The following is a 17,374-nucleotide window of genomic DNA, read 5'->3' as shown; positions in this document are numbered from 1 at the left end:
AAAAATTAAAAATTAAAAATTAAAAAATAAAAATAAAAAAAAAATAAAAATAGTGCTTTTGTTTTCTTTGGGTAAATGCCCAGTAGTGGAATTACTGAATCATCATACTGGAACATTCTGACTTAAAATTTTAATTAGTTTCTATTAAGGCTTCTAAGTCATAAGTTTCCAAAGTAAAGAAAACTTTGAGTTTTGAAATTTTATTTACTTGGACATTAGAAGACTTGTTTTCAATACTATGTTTTCTGTTTTGGTCTCGTTTTCTCTGTCTCCCTGTCTTTTCCTCTTTTATACGCACACACACACACACACACACACATTTAGAGGTGCTCGCTAAATCTGTTTGCAATTCCTTACTTAAATGAATGAAAACATTGATTAAAAGTGTCCATTTGTCCATAATTCCACCGACTCTATTCCATAGAGAGCATGCACGTTTGGGAGGTGTAAGGCAGTCAGTGATTAATGGATTAATCTGTGTGAGCTTTTAGACGCCTTGGGGATATCCAAGGTTGGGCCTCCTGTGTCTTCCTCTCTACCCTGTTCACTCTTATCCAGCAAATATAACAGGCATTTTGGCTGCTAACTCTGAAAATATGAATCTTCTGTGGTGTAATATAGGACTATGAGAGTGTTTCCCTTTTCACAAACTCAGTGTATGGAAAGAATACCTGTAGAAACAGATATAGTTACTGTTCATCATACAAAATTATTTCTCAATTTACAAGAAATACCCTGTACATTTCCCAGGTTAAAAATATAAATCATCTATAAAAATTTATTTGGAAGTACTATTTCAGGAACATGTTCATTGCAAAAAGGTGGTGCATCTGTACCACAGGAGAAAATTTTCTTGATTTTACATGTCAAGCAACAGCATTCTATGGCTTTAAGGTTTGTTTAGCCCCTGGTACTGTGAAAACATGATTCCAAGTAGGATATTACCATATTTGCTTGTACAAATTCCCTTGGTATTTTCACTCCCAGAGTGGGCTAGAAGAATTTTGCTTGTACCTAGAAGCAATCTCATTAATCTTTATGAGATCTCACCTTTATTGACTAGCAAAAGGTCTTACGTAAGGTAACACAGTAATCAATCAGTGGCAAATCTAATTGGAATGTGGGTTTCCTAACCTTCTCCTTGTGTCTCAAGCAAGGTCTTTCACCTAGAATGGTTTGCATGCAACTGTACAATTTTTCATTGCTTTTCTTCAAGTTGCTGTCCAAGAGTGACAGGGTGTGAAAGGACGGACTGGTTTAGGTAACATGTATCTTTTAAATTTTTTTCTTAAATTGGATCAATGGAAAGAATACACGAAGTGGAAAATATTTGAGTAAAAGGACTGGTATTTTTTGAGCATCTACCACATGCTGGAGGCATGGCTAAAGCAGTGGGTGTCCTAGCTTGGCCTAGGACACTGTCACATGGATCTCAGACAAGTCTGAGAATGCTGGAAGACCAGTGAAACTCCGTCTGCAGGAACGACAGAGGAACTTCACTGAGGAAGGGGTTGGAGGTGGTGGCAGGATCAGAACAATACAATTATTGTTGTTATTGTTTGTTGCATTATTGTTGCTGGGGCTGTGGGGAGACAAGGAGCACTGCATGCAACATAACGTGTGCATACACAGGATCACACCAGCAGGCAGGTTTTTAAATTCCTAGAAGTGGGAAAATGGATGCTCAGACAGAGAACAAACAGATAAGGGCATCTCACTTATTTATAACCTGTCTACATGAGCCATTGGAGCTGACAATCACCAGGGAACCAAGTGGCCCTGTTTTACTGTGGGATTCATGCTGTCAGTAAAGTCTAGGTTTATAGACCCCAACAAAATGTCTCCTCTGGAGAGTCCTCTCTGTCACTGGTGGATCCAGTCCCTTCTCTCTGTAATCCCATAGCATTTGTGCATAGCTCCATTTTACTACTGTTTATGCTGCACTGTGATTTGTCTATACATCTGTTTTCCAGAAAAGTAGGATAAAGTTTTCTGGAAATTTAATTTTCCACCATCAATCATGCCCCATATAGCCTTCTACCTGTTAAACTGAGCCACGAAGAGAAAGAGAGCGGGTCCTTTATAGAACAGAGAGGTCATTCATTAGCTTTCAAACACCAAGCTAACTTTCCTGGATCTTTTTTTTTTTTTAAAGGTTTTATTTATTTATTTGACGGAGAGAGAGACAGCGAGAGAGGGAACACAAGCAGGGGGAGTGGGAGAAGCAGGCTTCCCGCTGAGCAGGAAGCCCCATGCAGGGCTCGATCCCAGGACCCTGGGATCAGGACCTGAGCCGAAGGCAGATGCTTAATGACTGAGCCACCCAGGTGCCCCTCCTGACATCTTTAACAAAGAAAGGTCTAGAGTCAGTTTCAATGACAGAGAAAGGATTCTAAATTCTGTAATTCTCCCTCCAACATATAAAGAATTGATATTACCAAGTACGTCAGGGTTTCTTCCAGAATGTGGAAGGTTGCTCTTTTCTACTTTAGGACCGAACTGGGAGGTCTGGTGTCCCAGAAGGAGGATGTGAGACAAGGAAGTCCATGATAGAGAGGAAGAGCGGGGGCCGGGGGCGGAGGGAGTGCTTGTCTCTCCCACCATGGACTGTGGGAAGAGAAAAGAAAATTAACATCGGAGAAGTGAGTGTTGACTCATAGGTGCCCAGAGGTGTCCTGTCTGGATTGAAGTCTCAGGGGGAGAAAGAATGCTAGATAGTTAGAGGAAATTGAAAGCAAAGCACTGGTTTCCTTTTGGGACAGCCACATCAACCTGAAGAGGCCACATCAGAGAATGATGAGAGGTGAAGTGTCATTAGCAGAGAGCACGCTAGTTCCCCAGAAGTCTTTTCTGGGGCTCCTGTTTTGCCAGAAGTCTGAGTGCTCTGCAAAGGGGTGCAGGCTGGCTTACCTGGGGTGGGGTGAGGGGTTCCATCTGGCAGGGGCCACCAAGACTGGAGACCAAACACATTCACGGCCAGATACCTGGAGGCCACAGTGTCAGCGAGGATCAGAGGGCCAGTCAGAAAGGAGAGGGAGACCACTGGGGGGCAGAGTGAACAGCAGAGGCCAGCAAAATGCCAGGCACAGAAATGAGGAGGGGCTCCATATCCAATCCAGAAAGTGCACACCCAACACCCAACAATGGGAGGGCTGTCCTACAGTGGAGAGCAGCCAAGGGACCAACATAGGCCCAAAGCAACACTACAGACCCACCCACACGCCATCTCAGAAGTGAGTATGGAAGAAGGGACTTCTGAGAGGCTGAGCACTTGTCCAAAAGCAACTCAACTATCCAAAGAAAATGTTTAACTGGAAGACATTAGTAATCTTTATATGAAATCAGACTTTCCCCCTCCATCTACTGCTATTTAGCCAGCTTTTGGGCATTTGAGGGGAAGTTTCACTAGAAAGATTAGATAAATTATAGGATTATAAAGAAGGTGTAGATGCTTTGAACATCTAAGTATAGCACAAGTGAATCTGTATTGAGGCAATGCCTATAACACTTGAGCTTCTTGAGAGCTGGGACAGTTTTTTCATCATCTCTACATCCCCAGAGCATAGTAGAATACTCCAAAGGTATTTAGAGTTTCATATCTGAGTCCTGTATGAATAAATGAACTTACTGATGATAAAACAACTAAAGGTCACTGTGTTGTCCTACCCCAAACATAACTCACCTTTAGAAATTCATCTTTTCATGCATTAACTTATTTACTCAAATATTTCATACATTTTTTGGCATCTACGTATACATGATCTTGTGAAGGAAACGAAGATGAATTGTTTCTGCATTTATTCAAACACCAGAAATTTATTCAGTGCTTACTGTATACCGGGTACACAGGTCCCACCTTCAAGGTCCTTACAGAATGCAAGAGGGAGGAAATATGTAAAAAAAAAAAAAAACAACTATCATAAAAAGTAGAAAATGACAGTGACCATAAGAAAAGTGAAGATAAAGAAATAAATAGAGTCAAGGCAGGATCCAGTGCATGCTTTCTGGTCCTGCAAGCATGGCTGTTACAGAGTACAGTGGAAGGGAGTGAAAGAGGTGCTCCTCTTGCTTTCCAGTGGCTTTACCTGCGGCATCTGGGCGACCACCCAGGCTCCAAGTCAATGGAGGTAGAATGTGAAAGCTTTCTTCTCTAGAAAGCAGTTCTACAGAACACATTTAAAGACAGGTTTAGAGGGGCGCCTGGGTGGCTCAGTCGGTTAAGCGTCTGCCTTCAGCTCAGGTCACAATCCCAGGGTCCTGGGATCGAGCCCCGCATCGGGCTCCCTGCTCAATGGGGAGTCTGTCCCTCTCCTTTTGTCCTTCTCCCCTGCTTGTGCTCTCTCTCTCAAATAAATAAAATAAAATCTTAAAAAGGACAGGCTTAGGGATGGGCATAGTAATGGAACTAAGGAGAGGTTGAAGGTAGATTTAGTGTGATTCTCTGGTGATGAGTAAGGGTCTATATTCTTCCCAGGATAAAATGCTGACAGGAAACCTGTAGTGCCCAATCAAAATTTAGATTTGAACTGCTACATATTTAAGTTATTTCTACAATTGTGAAAATAAAAAGTCCAGATCTAAGAAATCTGAAAGACATTCAGAATATCGTATTCCCTTTATACCCTTTAAGGGTAAGAACTTTGTCTGCTTTTAAAGCTTTGCTTTTAAATGTACTTTAAAATATCTCTTGAATAGTCATAAACTGCCACAGTCCTGCACCAGGGGCAGGTAAAACAGCATGGGTAAGAAGGAAATACAGTCTTAAAAGCTGAGCCCATAATCATAAACTCAAGCCCATGGACCTGCTTCTAATGTCCATAGGCGGGCTTTGTCTCTGGGTTCATCCACGTGGTGGAAATACAAGTTTGCTACAAATAAGAAGTTTAGTGACTTTTTCTCATGTATCATAACTTCTTGACTACGGGACCACAGGTACATGACTCTTGGGGATGAGAGGTACCTCTCTCCTGTCTCCAGGAAAGCTACTACTAATGCATCCTTTCTTCATCACACAACTGTATTGGATCCTAACCGATAACATAGCTGCCCACTGCCCCACAGCAGGGCTGGGGTCTGATTAGTAGTCGTATCCCCAGCCTCTAGCCACAGCATAGGCATTTTTAAATTAATAAATACATCTGAAGGGCAAGTCTATTCACATGGCTTAAATTTTAGACATAACAACGTATAAACTACCTAGCCTTTCTCTGTATCTGATACAACTTAACTCATAACCTACTGAAAATTGACAAAGAGAAGACCCAGAAAGGCCTGAGAGTTATGTAAAGCAATAAGACAAACTGTCACATGTGTATGTCTTAGCATGTTGCATATGTTACATGTATGTGTTGTGTGTGTATGCCTTGTAGAATTAGTCTCAGGGTTGGATATCACTGCACACTGGGGAGGCTGGCCTGCATCCCGTTTTAACCTGTCCTAAACATGCCCAAGTCAGAGGAGCGGGACAGAAAGAAAATAATTTTTCTTTTATTTCCAGTGGCTTTACTTTAAAATGTACTTTAAAATATCTCTTGAATAGTCATGATTTGAACTGCTACATATTTAAGTAGGGCCAGAGGGATTTCTTTCTTGTCCTTTGCCCCTGATGGAAACTGCTTGAAGAATGGAAAATGCTCTGAAGTAGGCACTATGTGAGCAGGAGATGTGTTAGAGGTACAGACCCCTCAGCATCTTTATCAGCAAGAGTACTGCAAATCGTTTCCAATGTGAGTTAATTTTAGTTACAAATACCACGTTTGAAGAGACCAGCTTTCTTCTGATTTCACAGAAGCACTAGTTTCATCTGTTTGCATTTTAGTACTACATGGCTGAAAAACGATGAATAATCTTTAGGCGAGAAGTTGTAAAGCTGATATTTCTACTGAAATGGTTCATATAGCACAGTTATAAAAATAGCAGAGCTTTTAGAATTTATCCAAATGTCATTGCTAATCTGTCTCAAAGTCACAGGCACAATCTATTCATTCTCTACAAATCAAGAGATACAAACTCACAAATGTATCTTTAGAATACAATCCCTACAAATCCTTATAAATCTCTTCATTTTCTAATAAAGGAAACAGCTGGGTTTCTTCACTTCTATGTCTCTACTCCATCATCTTTTTCCTAATATGTTATCTCTTTTGCCATTGTTAACTTTCTTTAGCTTCCAATTATGAAGGCAAAGTTAAAACATTTTTTTCCAAAAGATGTTCAACATTATTAACCCCGGGGGACTTGCACAATAAAACCACAATGAAATATCACTATGTACCTTTTGGAATGGCTAAAATACAAGATAATGGTAACACCAAGTGCTGATAAGGATGGGGAGCAACTGGGCCTCCCACACATTGCTGGCGGGTATGTAACATGGTGCTACTGCTCTGAAAACTGCTTGCCAATTTCTAAAACCAAACAGGCATTTCCATATGACCCAGTGGATGCACTTTTGAGCAGTTATCCCAGAGAAATGAAATCTTATGTTAACACAAAAACTTGCACACAGATGTTCATAGCACCTTTATAAAAGTCCAAAGTGGAAACAACCCAAATGTCTCTCAACAGGTGAATGGTTAAACACACTCTGGTACATCTATACCGTGTAATACTACACTGCAATAAAAAGGAATAAAGTATCGATATATGCAACAATCTGGATGCACTTAAAGACATTATGCTTAATGGAAAAAAAAAAAATCTCCAAAGGTTAAATACTGCATGATTCCATTTTATATGGCATGCTCCTGCTGACAAAATCACATAGCTGGAGAACAGATTAATGGTTGCCAGATGACAGGGATCGGTGGTGGGATGGGTGCAACTTCACAGTGGTAGCAAAGGGAGTTCCTTTGTGGTAATGGGGCAGTTCTGTATTCTGATTGTGGTAGTGTTTACACAAACTTACACGTGGGATCTAATTGCACAGAACTACACACACACACAAACGAGTGAAAGAAAAAGGGTTGAAAACTGAAAAAGGTCTGTAGTCTAGTTAACAGTATTGTACCAATATCAATATCCTGGTTTTGACATTACACTAAAGTCATATAAAATGTCACCATTGGGGAAAGCTGTGTAAATGATGCAAAGAACTCTACATATTTTTGCAATTCCCTGTGAGTCTATAATCATTTCAAAAATATATATTTCAAAAAAAAAGAAAAAATATTTTCCTCTCAAGTTTCATGTATCAGTTGTTTGTGACATTTAACCCTAAGTTTGGTGAATGAACGCAAAGGGCAGGAAGAGAAAGCAAGGAGAGGCTCTTCGTATCTTTTTGCTTTACGTCTCTATTTTTAAAAGAATCAAGAAACAAAAGTATTTGGTGCTGTGCCAACTATTAATGGAGACTGTCTTGTGAAAACAGAAGTGCTTTGAAAAAGGGTTACTGGGTCACATCCTATCATTTCTTTCCTCAGAAACTTTCATGGCTCTCTTTCACCAATAAAATTAAGTCACACTCTTTGTACTGACATCTTCTTCCTACAATATGGCCCCAACTTAACTCTTCAGCTCTCTTTCTTGATTCCTTTAAGAGAATCCACTGCTTCAATATGTTCTCTACACCAGGGCCTGAGTTTTCTTTAAAATTCAAATTTGGCTTCCCATGGCACTTAGCCTTAAGACTCAAACCCTTGATCTGGCCATTGAGACTCATAGTGTCTGGCCCCTGCCTCCTTCTCCAGGCCATCTTGTACCACTCTTCATTCTCTAAGGCCCGTCACATGACTTGTCTACAACCTCATCCTTGCCACAGCCCTTCTCATTCAGGGCCTTGAACATATTGTCTTCTTTGCTTGGATCTCCTTCCACTCCTCCTATTTATTTATTTTTTTTATTTTTATTATTTATTTTTTATTATTATGTTCAGTTAGCCAACATATGGTACATGATTAGTTTTTGATGTAGTGTTCAACAGTTCATTAATTGCATATAACAACCAGGGCTCATCACATGTGCCCTCCTTAATACCCGTCACCTGGTTACCTCAACCCCTCACCCCCCTCCCTTCTGTAACCTTCGGTTTGTTTCCTGGAGTCAAGTCTCTCATAGCTTGTCTCCCTCTCTGATTTCTTCCCATTCAGTTTTCCCTCCCTTCCCCTGTGGTCCTCTGCACTATTCCTTATGTTCCACATATGAGTGAAACCATATGATAATTGTCTTTCTCTGCTTGACTTCCTTCACTTACCATAACCCCTCCAGTTCCATCTATTTCGATGCAAATGGTAGGTATTCATCCTTTCTGATGGCTGAGTAATATTCCTTTGTATATATGAACCACATCTTCTTTATCCATTCATCTGTTGAAGGACATCTCAGCTCTTTCCATAGTTCGGCTATTGTGGACACTGCTGTTATGAACCTTAGGGTGCATGTGCCCCTTCTTTTCACTACATCTGTATCTTTGGGGTAAACACCTAGTAGTGCAATTGCTGGGTCATAGGGTAGCTCTATTTTTAACTTTTTGAGGAACTGCCACACTGTTTTCCAAAGTGGCTGTACCAGCTTGCACTCCCACCAACAGTGTAAGAGGGTTCCCCTTTCTCCACATCCTTGCCAACATTTGTTGTTTCCTGTCTTGTTAATTTTTGTCATTCTAACTGGTGTAAGGTGGTATCTCATTGTGGTTTTGATTTGCATTTCCCTGATGGCTAGTGATGTTGAACATTTTTTCATGTGTCTGTTAGCCATTTGTATGTCTTCTTTGGAGAAGTGTCTGTTCGTGTCTTCTGCCCATTTCTTGACTGGATTATTATTTTTTGGGTATTGAGTTTGATAAGTTCTTTATAGATCTTGGATACTAGTCCTTTATTTGTAATGTCATTTGCAAATATCTTCTCCCATTCCTCTCCCATTGCCTCTTAGTTTTGTTGACTGTTTCCTTTGCTGTGCAGAAGCTTTTTATCTTGATGAAGTCCCAAAAGTTCATTTTTGCTTTTGTTTCCCTTGCCTTTAGAGATGTGTCTTGAAAGAAGTTGCTGTGGCCAACATTTATCCCTCATTATAACTATACATCCATTCATTTGATTATTTGACCAAATGCTGCTTTCCCTATTTGACTAGAAGCTCCATGAGAATACAGCTTGTATCTATTTATGCTTGCAACTTTGTTCACCACTTAACAAAATGTCCTGAAGTTAGAATTTTTCAGTAATTATTTTTTAAGTGACTGGATGAATCAAACTGGAATAATTGCTCTCCAGTCATATTCATTGGGTTTCCTGCCCCCATGCTTCTGTCATGCTCTTCATCCCCTGTGCAAAGCTATACCCACATTTTATCCTCTCTACATTTTATCTAATCTTATAGACTCATATGAATGGATAGTGTCTTGTCTTTGGAAATATTATCTCTGCCTCCTTTGGAAACTGTTGCACTTAGGCATCTGTTCTCTCGCCATACTTGGCATTGCTATCAATAGATTTTTGCCTCTTATGCTCTTTATCAATTCATATGTTTCTGGAGGGCAAGGCTTATTCATTTCTTTTCATGTCACCTGCAATAACTAGCTCATTTCTCAGAGGCTTAATTAATATATTTTCTTTATTGATTAATATGAGTAAAAGCTAAGCACATATTATAAGCTGAATTAATATTTATAGAAATAAGGAAAAATTATTGGCACTTGTTAGTTATACTGATTTGCAATGAGTAAACAAAATTAAATTACTAAACAGCAGTACAGACATGGTTCCCAGAGCAAATGCCTTCTGTTCTGACCATTTATTTTTATTTAATAGATTTATTTGTTGTAGGTGGCAAAGTAATTCTAAGATTGTTAGATTCAACTTGCTTTTTACTTTCCACTATTCCTTGCTCAGTAAATTACAATGAAGACCAACTGATATTCCAGTAGAATTATTATTTTTCTTTCTCACTAAAGAATTAAACTTTTTCATAGAATGGAACATTATGATAGGCACTGAATAGCTAATCTGAGAGAGGTAGTAGGATGGATCAGGATGGTGGGATATGACATGGGTTGAACTAAACACCTGAAGACCAGGGGACCAGTTGTTAATAAATTGCCACTGTTCAAAAAAAAAAAAGGAAAATTGAAAAAAAATTTTCAAAACTCCATAGAACTTTAAGAAACCAACAATTGGTTGTGACTTTTCAATGCTTAAAGGAAAAAAAACCCACAAAAAGTCAACTGTATTTTCAAAGGGGAAAGTCTCCTCCTCATTCTCCCCAGGCTCATTTATAGCTTTTGGCTCTGGGCTAATGGGCTCAGTTCTGCCACAAAGCTAACATTTGTCTCTTCCTTCTCCCACCGTATCTGTAAAGACATTCTGGAGGCCTCTACATTTAGGTAGAGAACTGCTGGGAATTTCTGTGCCCCCAAATAGTGGAAATCAATGCAACTGAATTAACTTCTTTAAACATTTATTGAGTACCTGGCATGTGCTGGGTTTTCTTGTAGGTACTAGAGATTCGAAGGTGAACAAGAAATTACCCTTGTTGTGAAAGCACTCACAGTTGGGTGGTGTAGGTGGGAATATTGAAACATCATTCTTAGGTAAGACAGACTGTGTAGACAGAGCTAACAAATAAAGTGCCATGGAAGCACAGAAGAGGTATCGGTTTCTGTTGTGGGGCTCGTTGAACTGAGTGGGAGTGAAGTTGAGTGTGGAGGCACTCAGCTGATTTTCCAGCATCCATCCACCTCTCCTCTCCTGCAGTGGGTGACAGGTGACTGGTGGGATTGATCCCACCCTGACTCCACGAGTGAGTGCTGACTGGTGAGCCAGGAACCCTCAAGCAGAGATGGTACCTCCCTGCCAGAGGGCATTTGGAAATCCACAGGGACACTTTTAGTTGTTACAAAGCTGAAAAAGATGCTATTAGCATTTAGTGGACAGGAGCTAAGAATATTAAATGACCAATAATGCAGGAAAGGGACCCAAATCATGAAAAATTATCCCCCCCAAAATGCCAGTAGTACTCCTACTGAAAAACATGAGTCTAAACCAATCAGAAATCTCATCCTGTATTGGGCTGGGGAGTCCAAGTTTAAGACAATTAGCTCACAGCATTCCCCTGCTGTCATTGCGGTCCAATTAGAATAGGGCTCTGGACTTTTCTTCAATGGGTGTAGGTAGACAACCATCCTTTCTGTCTCTCCTTGGGCATACAGGAAGAATCCTGTAGCCCCTTCTCATTCCAGCTTAAACAAGTTCCCATTCAATATATGTAATCTAAATATGTTTAGGTGGTTGGTTTGCTTGCTTGATTCTGCATTTTTGCTATTGTTGTTTCTAAGCTAATTATTTGAATGGCAGGAATGTTGTTGTGGCATCTAGTCTAAGTAAGATATAATATATGTGAATAATATTTTGTTTTCATCCCAGAGCTTTGGAATGACTGTAAAATTCATAATATTGTCATAAAAAGGGAAATGAGTGTGAAACAAAATGGTCAAGTGTATTATTTATGGTGTAATGAAGAATGTAAGCGGTGTCTGGTGAAAGTTGTGAAAACCGAAGTTTAAACTTGCAATTGTGTGTGTGTGTGTGTGTGTATACACATGCATGTGCATGAAAGAAAAAGAGAGGACAGAGTGGTTATCTTCATGAATAACACCACTATTTAGGAATTTGTATCTTGTTCTTTTAGGAAAAATTCCGTCCCTTCAGGTTGCAAAATCTCCTCATTAAAGAAAGCTAAAAGAAAAGATTATTAAGCACTGATTAATCAAAGTCCATTAACATGTTCTAAAATGTTATAAGTTGTGCTTAAAATAGCTCTGTTTTTATGCTTATTAACTCTTTTACTGACATAAGATTAGTTGGTAGTATTCATAGCTAGAAAATATTTTCCTACATTGTCAATTGTTATGGTCCATTAAGAACAAAGAGGAAAAAGACATCTAATTACATCTGAATTAAGAAAAATTAGTAAGACATAGAAATAAAGCTCCAGTTAATTTTTAAACACCCAATTTCCCTCTTGTTGCAAAACCTACAGAGGAGTATTTAGATTCCCAGGTGACTATACTGAAAGTAAATTACATCTGGACACCGAGGAGGTTGAGAAGGACAGAAGAGCTGCTAGTACCTGGATACTGGTCAGAGTCGTGTACTGGTAGGCCTTGACCACCAGGTAATTTGCTTCCAGGTCGATGAGTCCCAGGATCATATACTTCCACCACCTTCGTCGTAAAATTGCCAGGAGGTTTTCTTCTCCTGCGTTATGAAGATGAGAAGAAATGGATTAGGTTCTGAATACATACTAAACTGTGTATTTAGAAGGATTCTAAAATATTGTTGTACTGTATATTTTTTACTGTTCCTTAACAAATGTTTAATTAAACAACTGAATTGTGGCAGAGACTGACATGTTTTTACTTAGCTAATAGTTTTCATTGCAGACTTTGGCCTTTCAAATTGGTTTTTGTGCCAGAATAAGACTGGGTAGGTTTTTAGTTCACCATGAAAGGCATTTTCTCATGAACATTTGAAGAAAAAAAGGTACATCATGTAAAAATAAAAGGAAAGGTATGCTAGAAAGGCTGCATAAACACACACAAAGTCCAAATCATTCTAAACTTCAGTATTGTGGTAAAATAGAAAGAAATGAAATGAGGGTAGCCTATGGACAAAGGCTTATGCTTGACAGCCGATCTGCAGTTAGACTCCAAGATGCTATCCTGAGCGCTTGCTCAGCTTTGAACGTTACATGCTTTGAACATTATATTCTGGTGGGGTGTGGGTGATGGGAAAAGGAAGGAAGTAGAGAGTCACTCTCAGATGGACAAGAGCTGTAGGACCATGGTCTGAATATTACCCCAAACCATAATCTTCACCATCTGGCTTCTTAAGCTTATAGCATCAGAACAGATTTTGAATCCTTTAGTTTTTCATCCATATTTTCCCATATTTCAAGCCTGAAAGAAACCTTATTTCTCAAAGGGAAAGCATGATTGTTAATAATAATAGCTCTCTGGAGCCAACCTGTGAGGTCTTCATACAGGATATGGAATCTGCAGAAACTGTGAGTGAATGGGGACTGTATTCATTATGTATTGCTGCATGACAAATTATCCTAAAACACTGCTGCTTAAAACAACAAACATCTATTATCTCCTAGTTTTGTGGGTCAAGAATCTGGACACAGCTTAACTGAGTGTCTCTGATTCAAGCTGTCTCCAGAAGTTGCTGCCAAGTTGTCAGCCATGGATATAGTCACATCTGAAGGACTGACTGGGGAGGGATCTGCTTCTAAGCTTACTCAGCATGGCTGCTGGCAGGCCTCACTCCTTACCACAAGGGCCTCCCTGAAAATATGGCAGTTGGTTTCACCCAGGATGAGCAATGAGACAGAAAGAAGGGGGAACGGGAGAAAGAAAGCAGGGGAGAGGGAAAGTACAGGTTTTTTAAATAACTTATTATCAGAAATGGGACTTCTCCCCTATCGTCTTCTTTAAGGGAGGGTCAAGAAGTTCAACCCACCTCAAGGAAGAGAATTTTGTAAGGGTGTGAATACCAGGAGGCAGAGATCATTGGAGGTCATCTTAGAGGTTGGCTACCCCAGTGACACACACCTTTAGTATTATAGCCGTGCTTGAGCTGATCCTCAAGAACTTCAACAGACTCTACATCCTCACCTGTCTCTGAGCCACTCTCAGAACTTTGAACTCCTAATTTCTACCACTGGTCTTATTCCAGTGACAACGATATGAGGTGAAGACCTTTTCAACCTTATGGAAACTTGTAAAACAAAGCTTTCCAGCTACATAGAGAATGTCAGAGTCTGGGTTGTGCCTAGTTGGCAACAAGGAGGGAGAGGTCCCTGGACCTTCGGTAGCTAACCCAGTTTTCAAGCCTCATTTTGGGTGCCATACTTCTCACAAACTTTGCTCCAAGTACACTAAAAATCTTTCTGACTCAGTGAATTGCTAATTCCTGTTCATCCTTCAAAATTCAGCTATTCTCTACCATTTTGTTTGATGCCACTGCCCCTGGGCAATGTGTACCCAGTCTGTATAGTCCTTTCACATGATGTGATTACTTAGAAATTGTCTCTTCACTAAACTGGGAGTTTGGGGATGATAAGACATCAATGTCTTACTCATATATGTATCCATAGCCCTTAGCATACTGACGTATAGTAAGGATTAGCTAAGTGTTTTGGAATGGACAAATAATTGAACTGAAAAAAGTGTGAAGTGTTATTTCTCTGAATATGTCAAGAGTCAGCTCTAGAATATGAGTCTCACTTCTTAGTGTTTTGCACTGAGCTTCATAGCTGGTGGATGTGATCCCCAAGGTCATTTCTTTATAGCCAGCTCATTTTGGCAATGCCCTTGCACAGCATTTCTACCTTTCTTATCTGCCTATGCATTTGATCAATCAACACACTTCTCAGGATTTATCTTGTAAATTAGTGATTTGCAACCTGACTGAATATTCACATCTTCTTGAGAGATTTTTTAAAAATTTCAATGTCTGGAACCAGACACTCAAAATTCTGATGTAATTGGCTTTAGGTGGAGCGTGGGCATTGGGCTGAGGATCAAACTTATGACTTTCAAATGGTCGGTGTCCAGTGGTTATCCTCAGGATGACCTGGGCTAGGAATTCCAAAGAGATATAACCACAAGGTAGTGAAGGTTCTTAATACCAAAGAAACATCTGAACATCTGGCCTAAAGTATGCTTTTCCTTGTCTTATCTCTGGGGTTTTCTTCGTGTTGATTCCTCTGCTTGGACTATTCTTCCTCCAGTCTCCAAATGAACGATCAGCATAGACTCTACCACCAGGGAGCCTTCCTTGGTCTTCCTACCGCTGGATTTCCCTGTAGTGTGCTTCTTTAATACCCTTTGCTTATCCCACATATAATACTTATCTCACTGTATTATAATGACCTATTTTCTTGACTCTATTACTCATTAGATTATTAACAATTTGACGACAATGGCATTGCCTTGGTCATCACTTTATCGCTAGGATCCAGCAGTACATGGTGAGTGGTCAATAAGTAACACAGAATGTATGAATAATTTTCATGTTTAATAATCTCAGCAATGCTAAATAGATCGAAATTGAGGTACTCAAAATATATTTACTATAAACATTCATGTTCCAGACAATGAAAATTGTTTTTCAGTTAGAATGTAGACAACATCTGACACAATTAATTTTGTGACCATTTTACACATGACATACTATACATAGGACATAAAAAGGTCGATGGCATGTTTAACTGCAAAGCTGCAATTCTACAGTCACAGGTCATTGTCCCAGTTAATTTACACAATGAACAGAGAATTGCCAAACTCAGAGCATACCAACCACATCTCAGTGATGTAAGACTGAAAATCTGGGTCATGGTGCTGTTTGTTCTACCAATCAATAACATATTCAAAGTGTAATTCATTACATAGATTCAAAGGAATGATTAGTTGCCTTCTTGTTCTCCTGAAAAAGTCTGCAAAGCAAAACACCCTAAATAAATGTTCCATACTGTTCCATATTGTTTCATTTGAAGCACCAGAAAACATACAATATTCTTGCACAGCAGAATTATCCAGGAAGGCAAGAGAGCACTTCTGTATTTTTGGCTGAGCAAAAAATCCAGCCCTAAAAAGGACCGCTTAGGGATTTATCTACATGACTCTCATTAACACTGATGTACAATAGGCCATTAAAATTCTTTCTAAAATAATGAAAATGCATTCTTTACAGCCTTTGTGCCAAACCGCTCCCTAAATCTCATAAAATAGGGTCATCCATAAGAAACACCAGCACAATTGGTGGTATGTTAATGTTTTGAAATTCTTTTTTTTTTTTAAATTAACTAGAAGGTGTAATAAAATCCATGGGTGGAAACTTTAGAATTACAGTTTGCCATTTACATGCATTCTGTTAATTATTACTTTTATTATCAATATGTTCAAATATAAATAAAAATATTAGAGAATAATATAATAAGGTAACCTCCAACCTGATTTTTTAAAAATTTTATTATGTTAATCACCATACATTACATCATTAATTTTTGATGTGGTGATCCACGATTCATTGTTTTCATATAACACCCAGTGCTCCATGCAGCACATGCCCTCTTTAATACCCATCACCGGGCTAACCCATCCCCCCACTGCCCTCCCCTCTAAAACCCTCAGTTTGTTTCTCAGAGTCCATAGTCTCTCATGGTTCCTCCAACCTGATTTAATAGATGTTAACATTTTGCCATGTTTGCTTCAGAAATTTTATTTTTGTTTTTTATTTTTTTGAGGAAGAAAATGTTAACGATAAAACTGAAGCTCCCTTTCTGCTCTTGCCAGATTTCATTCCCTTCCCTCCTTTCTCAAATCACTGTTTTGATATTGTTGTGGATCCTTCATGTTTCTGTTCTTGTTATACATTTTCTACCTATGTTTATATCCAAAATAGTATGTTTGTATCCAAAATAGTATATAACTTCCTTTGGTATGTTTTTAAACTTTAAAAGGAAGTTTATTGGATACACTACAGATGTCATTCTTCTAGGGGTTTTTTTATGCTTAACATTGTTTTAGAAATGTATCCCTATTGTTTCATGTAGAGCTAACTCATTTATTTTAAACACTGTATATTATCATATTTTCTGAATATGCCACAATTTATCTAGTCTCCCACTAAGAAACATCTAAGTTGTTTCCAGTTTTTCTGGATTAGGAACAATGCAGCAAAGAAAGTTACCCTAATTTGAAGTAACAGCATTCTAGCAACAATAACAACTTCACTAATTAAGAACAGGGAAAGAAATTACTGACAATCTTGATCACGTCATTCAGATTGAATTTTACTAAGCACCAACAACATGATCAATCGAAAGTGTTTTTGAATTTTTGTAACAAAAACTTCTATGATACTTACTCTGTATCAGGCAGTATCTACATGCTTTACAAATATTAACTTACCTAATCGTCATCATAACCCGATACAGTAGACATTGCTATTAACCCTATTTGCAGATGACAAGACCAAGGCCAGGAGGAGTTAAGTAACTTGCCTGAAAGGTCACACAGAGCAGCCAGGATCTGGACTCATGACAATCAGGGCCCAGGCTTCATACTCATTAGTACCGTACACTTTTTCCTCTCTGATTTGTAATCGTGGCATTGTCCTCAGGAGTCACACATTTTTCATTAAAGGCTCTTTCATGGGCTACCTGTCCCAACTCACCCGCTGGGTGCCCCACTGCTAACTCCAGGGGGCGCCCATCACACTGCAGCTGGTGTGCATGGTGCCCCCTGGAGGTGCCAGCGCCCAATGATGCTGGTCCTAAAGCGGCTTAGGGATGAGGATGTGTCCCACCACTAGCAAGTCAGTATCAAGGATTTGGTGTCTCCCTGCCTGATCTAAGCCCAAGACAGAACTTCCCT

The 17,374-nt window shown here is 39.3% G+C and overlaps 1 protein-coding gene across 3 annotated transcripts in view; it reads right to left on the bottom strand.

Moving 5' to 3' along the window:
- The window catches only part of SLC35F1 (solute carrier family 35 member F1), a 368,958-nt gene that overhangs the window by 61,729 nt on the left and 289,855 nt on the right, over positions 1-17,374 (bottom strand). For all 3 annotated transcript variants that reach the window (XM_081828869.1, XM_081828867.1, XM_081828868.1), the window contains exon 3: positions 12,061-12,188. In XM_081828869.1, the coding sequence (XP_081684995.1) occupies positions 12,061-12,188 (128 nt within the window). The remainder of the gene's footprint in view (positions 1-12,060; positions 12,189-17,374) is intronic.

The sequence above is a fragment of the Leptonychotes weddellii genome, chromosome 8 (genome assembly GCF_054177405.1).
Source record: "Leptonychotes weddellii isolate Sample4059 chromosome 8, ASM5417740v2, whole genome shotgun sequence".
Lineage (NCBI taxonomy): Eukaryota > Metazoa > Chordata > Mammalia > Carnivora > Phocidae > Leptonychotes > Leptonychotes weddellii.
The sequence above is the reverse complement of the archived record's forward strand: the minus strand, read 5'-3'. Positions and strand labels throughout refer to the sequence as shown.